This window comes from Centroberyx gerrardi, chromosome 13 (genome assembly GCF_048128805.1).
Source record: "Centroberyx gerrardi isolate f3 chromosome 13, fCenGer3.hap1.cur.20231027, whole genome shotgun sequence".
NCBI classification, from domain to species: Eukaryota; Metazoa; Chordata; class Actinopteri; order Beryciformes; family Berycidae; genus Centroberyx; species Centroberyx gerrardi.
This window is the reverse complement of record NC_136009.1, coordinates 11,153,173-11,164,255: the sequence shown is the minus strand read 5'-3', so window position 1 is coordinate 11,164,255 and position 11,083 is coordinate 11,153,173. Positions and strand designations below refer to the sequence as shown.

General features: G+C 44.4%; 1 protein-coding gene across 1 annotated transcript; it reads left to right on the top strand.

Moving 5' to 3' along the window:
- The first annotated feature begins 7,315 nt into the window (after window positions 1–7,315).
- On the top strand, window positions 7,316–9,009 carry LOC139918604 (transcription factor HES-1-like). The gene is made up of 4 exons (XM_071908030.2): window positions 7,316–7,426; window positions 7,538–7,633; window positions 7,780–7,867; window positions 8,440–9,009. The coding sequence occupies exons 1-4, from the start codon at window positions 7,319–7,321 to the stop codon at window positions 8,886–8,888; spliced, it is 741 nt and encodes a 246-aa protein (XP_071764131.1). The 5' UTR covers window positions 7,316–7,318; the 3' UTR covers window positions 8,889–9,009.
- Window positions 9,010–11,083: the final 2,074 nt, after the last annotated feature.

Sequence of the window (11,083 nt, the reverse complement as noted above, 5' to 3'; positions counted from 1 at the left end):
ACCCAGCAGACGGTCACAAAGCCTTCCTCCTCCCTCCTGTCCCCTTAGCATGGGCTCCTTCCTTGGGCCTTTATGGCGTCCCTGTCCCCTTCCTTTATCAGTCCCTGCAGCTCTGAATGGGCTCTGTGGTTGGTCAATAAATTCAGTGATTCAGGGGGTGGACAGTTGCAGCCGTGTTAGCGTTTGTTCACAGGCTTGTCGGAGGGACGGGCCCCGCCCCGCGGCTCTTTGTCTCCCCTGGTCCCTCGACAGGTTAGAAGTCAATGGAGGGCCTTGTGCTGAGGTGGCAGGGGCAGGGATGGAGCCGCCTCTCACATGGCGTTCACATAGGGGGAGGACCGGCTCATATCACTGTGACACTTGTTAGTGTGGGGCCACACAACGCTGTCGGGTTGCCTCCCTCTCTCCCCGAGGGCCCGCGCGATATTCAGCACTTTAAACAAACTAATGGTTAAGGCTGCGGGGTTGCATTGGGGTAAGATGATCTGCACTTAGAGGCCCGGAGTGACCACACTGAAAAGAAGTTTGCCAGTGTATCTTACTATCTCATTTTACACATCAGACTCACAATAAAATGAGGTCAGGTCTTCATTTGGCCTAGCGTTTATACTACACACTGCAGTGATGGTATATCCAATCTTTAAATCTGAACTAAGAATAGCAGTGATGTACTTTTGTGCCCTCCGAGCAAGGTGCTGTACTGTGGCTGGCAGAGTTAGCCAGCTTCTCAGGCTCGGCTCGGGCGAAGCATGGGAACAGCCAAACCGGGAGAAAAGAAGACGAGGAGAGAGAGAGAGAGAGAGAGAGAGAGAGAGAGAGAGACATAGATATAGCATCAGACACAAACAGAGGAGGGCTTTAGGAGACAGAAAGCAGCGGACAGAAAAAGACGCACAGAGACTGAAGGGGGACTTAGAGCCATGACTGAGGCCTAACTGTCATGAGAAGATGAGAGTTGCCATGGCCACCCAGGAGCCACCCAGCAAGCATGTGAGCAGGCGAGGCTCGGGGGCCAGGGGCCTGGGCCTGGGCTGGTGGATCACATGCACTAACCAGGGATTATGTGCATAAGTGATGAGCACTAAGCCGGCAGGTGAAGAAGGGAGGCCCTGGGACAAGGAGCGCGCCATCCCTCAGGACAGCTCCTCGAAAAGAGCAGGGACTTTTTCCCAAGTGAGGCTGATCTCCCATGTGAAGGGGACTCAGCCAGAGGTCCTCGAGTGCTGAAAGGCCATCCCCCAGGCTGCTTTCACAGCGTAAGTGGCCAAAACGCCGGTCTTGTGAGTCATCTTGAGCGGCAAGAATGGGCCATCTTCACATTCATAAATCCCAACACAAACACACTCACGGATATGGACTTGGATAAGCACCACATGCTAGTGCATCAGCAGGTCTTTTGTTGAAGGGGAGCTTTTTGGCTTGATGTTGATATAAAAGAACCAACAACAGATTCTGCAATCCTATCCATGATAAAGAAAAAGATCCAATTTCAGGAAGGTTAAACATATATATCTTCATGGACAGCAGCGTCCAGGAAGCCCAACTTAACCAGCCAAAATCAACAGGTTCAGAGGTTGTTTTTCTGTTGTGAGTCAATCCTCATAATATCCATGGCCTTACAGGAATGTGTTTGAACCTTGATGGCACAAAGAAATCACATTCCCATGGTCCACAAGAGGAAAATACACAGTTAACCAACCTCCCCCAACACCTTTTCAAGACGATAGTATCCCTGAACATATTAACATGTAAATACACTTAGATACTTTGACAATGCACTGAAATGCATATAATCTACATGCTAACTAGTCCTTTAAAGAGTTTTCACTGCTGAATGTGGTTTAGAAACACTTTCATGTCTGGGTTTTAAAAATTAAATGTGAGGCCTCTCTTAGAATCTCTAAAAGCGTTTTTCAATTTGATGAGGGATAAGGCGATGACTGGATCCCCTTTCAAAGGGGAGACCCAGAGTTCAATAAGACTTCAGTCTCATTGCCTTTGCCTCCAAGTTGAAGGTCTAAATGCTGGCTTTTTAAGAAAGAGCCCACGTTAGGTGACAGATGGCAGGTTGTTATGCTCCTTGGAACTGAGGAATACCAGTTGCTATGGTCCCTTTTTCCTCTGCAGCTTCACTTGCCATAGCTAAGCATCCCTTCCACTGATTTGGAATAAGCTGACTTGAAACTGCTCAGGTTGTTGTTGACAAACATGAGCCCAGATGAGTCTCCTAATCTCCCAGCTCTTTATCCGTTCTGTATTGGCGTATAAACAGGGTTGAATAAACTAGAAAACTAAACCTCTGTTTTCAGCCTCCTCTTATCTCACGCAGGGTTTAATCTAATGCCCTCTACCCTTTTTACATCTCTGCCTCCAGTAAATTCGACCATATTTTTGATTCAGTGGGTTGTCATGACGACCAGTTATTTCCCATCCTTGAGCCCCCCTCCCCTACTCCTCTTCTCCATTGATACCACTGCCCCCCCACCCCACCCCTTCTTTTTTTGTCCAAATAAAACAAAGCGCGGAGTGAATGCGCTCTGAGGTAGGTAAATGTATTCAGTGACATCAGCCAGGACGATTCTATTCTGCCGGATTCCTGTACCACTTGTTTCCAGCCTTGTCTGGGGGCCGGACACTCTGTTGGGCCCATTGTCCCACGTGTATTCCACACAGGCCCGCAATTAATGGAGGCCTTGTCTAAGGCTTCTGGAGCAGAAACTGCTGTTGGGGAGGGGGACAAAAGGCGGGCAGGCCCGGGGCTGGGAGTTGCTATGGGAGGGCCCCCCTTCTCTCTGCGAGGGGGAATTCAAAGGGAGAGGGAGGTGCGGAGAGCGAGCGGAGCGCTGGATGAGATGTTTAAGTGATCCGCTCTGTCTGTCCCCTCCCCTCCTGGCCTGAGATGTTTTCATACCGGCAGTTGAAAGGGAACTTTCCCACTATTTGATGATGAGGATGGCCATTTCGCTGCCCGCTCGCTTTGACACGGTGGCGGCTGGGTGGAGGGTCAGCGCTGCCGGACCAGGTGAAGATGGAGAGAAGTGTGGTCGCTGACAAGTGGCCATTCCATGGAGGAACAACCTGCTGCTCCCACTGTGCAGAGTTTTATCTGAGCTTCACAGAGCCAACAATTCATCAGTGTTGCCTTCCCTAATAAGTCACATTTCTGTCCTCAAAGGGGAATTCCTGTGCTGAAGAGAGCAATATATTTTAGCCAGCATATCCCTGGGGGTAAAGGCCCTTCTACTCCACAACAATTTATAAGTCTTCCTGCCCCCGTTCCATCCCTCAGTTGGTGGTTATCAGACACATGTTGGCCCCTGATAGCTTTCTAACCCTTCCTCTGTGGTGTCTCCCGTCCCTGGGTTCCCACACTGATACAGATCAGGATTGTGCTATAAACCACAGGTCTACATCACCATCCACAATGCAGGGTTGTTTGTGCCAGAGCAGCAGGCTTATTGAGAGCAGAACCGATAGGACATAATTTATTGTTGGCTGTCCTCCTCTCCAGTATCCTCTCATCTGTTGTACGAAGGAACCTCGGCCTATTTTAAAGGAGCATCTGGTTAAAACATCCTGTTAGAAGATGAACTAACCATTTTATGTGATTCCTAAAGAACAGAAGAAATAGCACACTTATGTGAATTAAGTGTATTTCTGGACTACAGAGGAGGCTTTTGGTTCAGAGCTGCATGTCCTACACAAAATTGGTAATAGTGAAAATACCCAACATGAACACTTACTAGATGCTGTAATATTAAAATATCTCTGGTAGGCCATACATGTAGATACAACAGCATTACTTGTGTGAGTCGTCTTCTTTGGAAGAAAGAAAGACTTATCCTCCTCAAATCTTGTCTTGGGGAAATGTGTGAGGCTATTTTCTGTCTTGTATGTCTACCCTCCAAACCTCAATAATGACAAGTGCAGTGCTATCTTCACTCCTTTTTCTCACTGAGGACTACACCTCGCTATAACAGTCATTGTCGCAACCGATGGTGCTGGCAAGGTTTATGGTGCAGAGCTACTTTTTCAGACTTCATAAGAGAAAAGAAAATATCTACATAGGTTTTTCCCTTACTTTGACTAGTGTTATTATAATTGGTCAATCCCATTTTGGCAGAAGACTTGATTGTATTTGGTTTAAATCAGTTGAATATTTGCTCAGTTGCCCAGTCAGAAAGCCAGTTGCGCTTGAAGTTCTCTTGCTCAAACAACAAGAGGAAGCCATGGATGCTAACTGACACTGACCTGGCTTTTGGGGTCATTTCACCTCTGAGGATTTAGCAGCTTTAGAGAAGACTTCTGAAGTGTATCAAGGAGGATAGAGCCGTCTGATGATAAACCTGTACCAGATGGAAGGAGAGAAAGAGATGTCAGTCAGTAAACATGTCACAGGAAACAGCTACTCATCTGGCCTGATACTGCAACTTTGATGATTGATCACATTGATACTGTACATACTGTCTAATTTGTAATAAATGATGCATGGAGATGGTAAATAGATAAATAGTTCAGACATTTTGCGAGAAAGATGAAAAGGTTTTACTGTATGTTCGTTTTTTCTCAAAACTATCACATATAACCAAACAGTAACCAAACACTGACACATGCAGTAACCAGACGTTCTATTAATTTATCTCTATCTCTGCTATCTCTGACACATTGCCTCCCCTTGGAAATTTTGTCTCTGTATTTTAGGGTAAGTGGTGATGATAAACAAAAATCAGTTGGTATGTAACAACCACATTTCTCAACCAGCACAAAATGGGCGTAGCTGTGAAGAAAGTGCAATAGAAAACACAACTGGGTAGGATGAGGAGAATCTGCATGAAACTGACTAATCCCACTACTGTTACTGCCTAGTCCCTCTATTTATTTGTTAAATCTTGTACTCTTTATAATGTCTGCACAGGTTTTTATACACAGCTCCTTTAATCTCAGGAACAACGTCCATGCTCTACAAGACACATACGTTTTTATATATTTTTATATGTTATATTTCCATCCTACTCAGCACCACTGTCTTATGGCATGTTGTTCTATTGCACTGCTGCACTCACACCTATAGCTGCAACCTGCATCAATGCACATAGCGCCACAATATTTTTTATATGTACTTATGTTGAGATATACAGTAAAAATGAGCACAATGAATCTCAAGTCTGCTTTTGCAATGTCTGTTATTGACACGTCCTTAAAGGTTATAAAAGTGTAAAAAAAAAAAAGAGATGAAATAGTTAAAAGAGAGAAACCGGATGATGAAACACAACATTGTCATTTACTTGCATAAACAGGATATCCCACACCCATATGCTGAACACAGGATCTGTAGATTTCTATTTATAATTGTGTCTCATAATCCCATATGGCCTGAAAATGAAGAGTTCTCCACCATTTGAAAAAAGTGATTCCTAATCTCATTAATAGATTGTTAGCAAAAAATTAAAAAATATGATGGGTAAATTTAGTCCTTGGTTGACAGAAGAATAACACTTGTATAACTTTTTTTGCTCCATATTTTACCAATACTGAATGATGAACTTCAGGTAATGATTTTTCCTAAATTGGATTTACAGTATAGCGTTTTTGAAATTAGCTCTTCAAATATTCATTGACAAAAACCCTTTTATTGATCCATCTTTAAATGGGTTTACAGTGGAAATCAGTCTTCTGCTCTGATTGCTTTCTACCTGATAAGGCAGACAGGGAGACAGAGTTAATGGGCGAGGGAGGAGAGCTGAGTGTGTGTCAGTGTGTCAGGATGGAAAGCCAGGGATTTCCTCCTAACTGCAGCAGACATGAGGCCTGGAGTGTGTCAGGCTGGAGGAGGAGCAGGGGGTCAGGTCTGCTCCGCAACCTTCAAGCACTCACTGACCCCCAAAAAAACCCTCATACACACATGCTGCATCCAGGACAGTGTGTGTGTGTGTGTGTGTGTGTGTATGTGTGTGAGAGAGAGAGAGAGAGAGAGAGAGAGAGAGTTTATCTCCAATTGCATGTATTTGTCAGAAGAAGCAGAGCGGTCTCACTCTGCCCCTGTTTCCAAGTAGCCTACAAATGTCACACAAAGTGCAGTGGACCAGTCAATGTAGGTTAATGGAATACAAGTAAGATATGGCCTTCAGTTGGAGATATGCAGAAAAATGTCAGTGTTAAATTAACTCTGAGAGTGTAAAAATCAACTATGCCAGTGAAGTCCACACCCATCAGAGTTCATTTAACTCTTCTCAGAACCATTTCAGCTCTATAAGTGAACAAACAATTTTTTACTCAACACTTCAACAGTCAACTCCGAATAATCGTCACTGAAAAATCAATACTTTAAAATAAAGTTTGCAGTGTTTGCTGTGTATCTTATGTTAAAAACATCTGACGTTTATTTGGAACAAATTCCACACAAACTGAAAATATATAGCCTAATGATAACATCCAAAACTAAAATTAATATTTTTGTAGTGAGAAGTTTTTGTCCCTATCAAGCGCAATGGAAACATCTTATGTCATTTCTACTTGATCCCAAATCACAATTAATCTGCGATGCATTTGTGAATGCAAAGATCTTGTGTCTGAAATGCAGTGAGATGAAACTTATTAGATGTAGTTATTGATTGCTGTATTAAAATATAAAGTTTTATTGCAGCTCTGGTTGACTGATTATACGCATGCATTAAACGCATTAAAATTGCTTTAGTGTAAGCATGCATAATCAACACATAGCCTATAGGATGAATCCAGTGTTTCCCGCAACACACTAATGCAGCAACAGGTTCTCTCGTTTTAGATGGGGAACTTCCATCGGAGAGTTGCACACTTGATTTGTACCTGAGGCCAAACTGCAGGAGAAGCCACGAGTAAGGAGAAACACCCACTTTTGCAGCCAGTTTTTCATTCTTTGAACTGCTGAGTGATTTATCGTCTGAAATATAGACTATCTTTGTTTTCCCGCATCAGTCAGCGCATCTCTTCCTGACAGGTAGCCAATGGGAGGGCCTCCTCGCACGAGCCTACCGCCTCCCCGGCAACATGTCCCGCGCGCCCATTGGATAGGACGTTACAGTGGGAATGGAACCTAGAGAACTTGCGCACGAGCCGTTCGCGTGCAGGCACTGGCTCTATAAATAAGACCCGAGGTGCAAGTAACGGGAGTGAATTTGATATCTCCTTGGTGTCGGGACAGAGACTAATTCACTTCTGACATTTGTAAACTCCTCTTTTGGTTTCCAAGGAGAACGCGGGACACGCTGCCTGTGCAAACTTTTTTTTACAACAGTTATTTCTCTCGGCTGTTCCACTGGTGTGAGCTCTAAACCTGAAGATGCCAGCCGGTACTTTAGAGAGGACATCCCCATCCTCCGTGGCTGCCACTCCGGCAAGTGGCAACACAACACCGGAGAAACCGAGGACTCCGTCTGAGAATAGAAAGGTATTTGATAGCGACATAGACCTCGTTTTGTTCATATTCGTTTACCTGTCAACTGTTACTGAAATTTCAACGCTGTTGTACTCAAGAGTATTGTTTTTTCCTGTCTTTAAGTCCTCCAAACCAATCATGGAAAAGAGGAGACGCGCGCGCATCAATGAGAGCCTCGGCCAGCTGAAGACGCTCATCCTGAACGCACTCAAGAAAGACGTAAGGAGACACACACATTTATAGTTTTTCTGCCTCCAAAGCATTCACGTTTTAATCCTCGTTAGGTCCAGTGTAGGTTGTTTAGGAAATAAAACGAAATTTCAGTAAGTTCGAAACTACAACAAATTTCTCCCTCGTGCATTCAGAGCTCCAGACACTCCAAACTGGAGAAGGCGGACATCCTGGAGATGACCGTGAAGCACCTCAGGAACCTGCAGCGACTTCAGATGACTGGTATGTAACTATACGATTTCTGGATATAGCATCCTGATCTGCGCACAGTCATTCTCGGATGTTTAGATGCTTAAGGTCCAACTTGTTCCCACAGACTCCAAAATATATTGCCTACAAGATCTGTATTGCTGCAATATATTTAGATTTATTATATTTAGAAAATATTATTGATTTTACAGACCTCACTAATAAACTTAGTCATCGTGATCCAAAAGTCCACAACTCCTGGCTTCACTTCAAATATATTTGATTATATTTAATATGATATAATTATATATTTAAAATTATATTTCTATCTTTTCTGTCTTTTCATTGCCTTGATTGTGAAGCATGTTGTTTGTTTTAGAAAAGTGCTGCACAAATATCTATCTATCTATCTATCTATCTATCTATCTATCTATCTATCTATCTATGTATTTATGTATATCTATCTATCTATCTATCTATCTATCTATCTGTGTATTTATGTATATCTATCTATCTATCTATCTATCTATCTATGTATGTATTTATGTCTATCTATCTATCTATCTATCTATCTATGTATTTATGTATCTATTTTCCTTTGACAGCTGCTGTGAACACGGACCCGTCCATCATGGGTAAATACAGAGCCGGGTTCAGTGAGTGTGTTGGAGAGGTCACCCGTTTCCTGTCCACCTGTGAAGGGGTGAACACTGAGGTGAGGACTCGTCTCCTCAGCCACCTGGCCGCCTGCGTGACCCAGATCAACGTTGTGAACTTCTACGCTCCTCACCTGGGACAGACCGTCACACAGATACCGGGCGCCGCCTCCCCGCAGATGCACGGGGTGCCTTGCAAAAGCGTCTCGGCGATGAGCGTCCCCCCAGAAGCGGTGAAGCTGTACAGCGGGTTCCAGGTTGTGCCGGCCCCAGACGGACAGTTCGCCTTCCTCATCCCCAGCGCGGCCCTCGCACCCCTGGGTGCACAAAACAGCCATCACATGTCACCTGTGGCACCTCCTCCAGTCACCTCAGACTCTGTGTGGAGACCATGGTAGGGTCCCCTCCCTCGGATTTGGGGAAAAAAAGGACAATAACACAATGAGACATATTTTTGTATATTTTGTAAATGTTTTTCAGATCATACTTGAGAGTGATGTTTACACACATTTGCTTTTTTTTGTTATATGGATATCAGGTGATATTCCTGGCCTTCTTGTTTACTGTGTCGTTCTCTGTTGTTGTTATGGCACATTTTGTTTGCCTCACGAGGTTAACAAACTCCTTGAAAAGCTCTTCGGTGTCTTCTTTTTGAGATTAATAAAATGTTTTTGAGTTGTTTGATACTAAATTGGCCCCAAAGGCACCTTTGTCATTTCTCTAACCCCAACCTAACCCCAAAAATGCTTTTTAGTTTGTAATCATGCTGGAATGTGTTGATCTGGAGGCAGGGGGACCTGTGCTCCTTTTTAAAAATGCAATCAACTGCTCTGGGTGTTACACTTTGTCTTCATCTCAGACTTGTGTACAATCTTCTGAATTAACCGTAACATTTCTTGTATAGCAGCCATTTAAGTCTTCCTCCTGTGTGCCTCATCCACACCTGATCCCTTTCACCGTTCTTATCAAGTGTCAATTGGTAACAGTAACAGGGAAACCTGCTTTCCGGCTGGGAATTAATACCTCTCAAATGAGGTAAGGAACCTGAGAGGTCGTCTGCGAGTGTTGAGCCCTGAAGGCGTGCTGCCAGCCCAGGGAGGAGGGCGGGGCAGGGTCTCTGCGACACGCGCAGGCCTGCCTGCCTTCCCGTCACATGGGAAATTGTGCTGATATATAGATAGGGCATGTTTGTGAACCTGACAGGGCTAAATGTAGACTAGACTTAATGTGATACTGCTATGGTCTGCTTTTCCCTGGGATTAGGTGCAGTTTGAAGAAACATGCAGCTAATTTTCGGGGCACCCTTCTCAACATTTTATCTATCTGTTCCTAGAAGAGATTTTCCAGTGTTAAGTGACTAATTTACATTTGGGATGATCCAACCCTTTGACCAAGCATGACAAAGCAGACTGGAAATCTAATTTAAAGGGATTTGCATCCTCTTTTTTGATTTACACACAGGAAGTGTGTGTTTGCGCATGGGATCCCACAGGCTTAGCAGCAGCAGCAGCCTGGGAGTGCAGTCGCAGCGTTGTCCATTTAGCGGACAGTTAAAGAGCCCACTGTCCCAGCGTGTGTCCAGAACATGGTGCTCACACAGCAGGGCACAAGGGGAGCGGGACCAGAGGTCACAGGTGCCCCTCATTCAGACTCACAGGACAACGCAGCTCCAACAGCATGTTGCCCTAAATCTGGCAACCCATCAACAGACCTGGCAGCCCATCACCAGACAGGCAGGGCCTCCTTTTGACAGCTTCAAACACTGGCGCCTCAAGAGGCAAACAAAATCACACAATCCATGACCACTTGGTTGTTCCTGATTTCATATTCATAGAATCTTAGGGATTAGATTGGAGTAGGAATAGTAGTAACTACGTTAAGTAGTCCTTGCTTCTCAAAGACTTGAGTAACAGGAGTATATTTTGTCAGGAGTATATATTGTTTATCAACCTATCAAGGAACACATATTTCAGAAATATATATATATATATACAGTATATTTTAAATTCAGCAAAAACAATGTGAAATGTGAACAAATCATCTTTCACACATCTCTGTCGCCCCAATAGTTATGAAAACTCCTCTCCTTGTGCAAATGATACAGTCAATTAAGTTTACATCTCTGTTTTGGCTCAACAGAGGGAATACTGGCAGCAAGGAGGACTAAAAGACAAAATAGAGCCTCCCCTATCAGGGCGGCCTTTGAGAAGGGCCTCTGAAACACAAAAACAAAGACTGGCCCCTCAGCGGCTCAATGGCTCCTCTCTTTGTGACCCTCTCCATCTTCATAAAGGGCCTTCCCCTTGTTTATCCAGGAAGAGGTTTAATGGTTCGGAGGGGGGAGGACCACGCTGTCACTTTCACCACGCTAAAGAAGGCTTATTGTTGAGTGCTCCCAAAGGTCCCAGTCTAAAGGCTTTTGGAGAACTCTTCAGGCCAGGCCATGGCCTTCAGATAAGAGGAGCTCTGAAGTGCTGAACAGGTTGCTCCTATCCATTGCTATAGGCTGCTCTATGGGGACGAAGTACAATGGGGAATTTGGAGTGGTTTTAGATGGAGCGACTTCAACAGACGATGGCTATTCTTGAGGAAA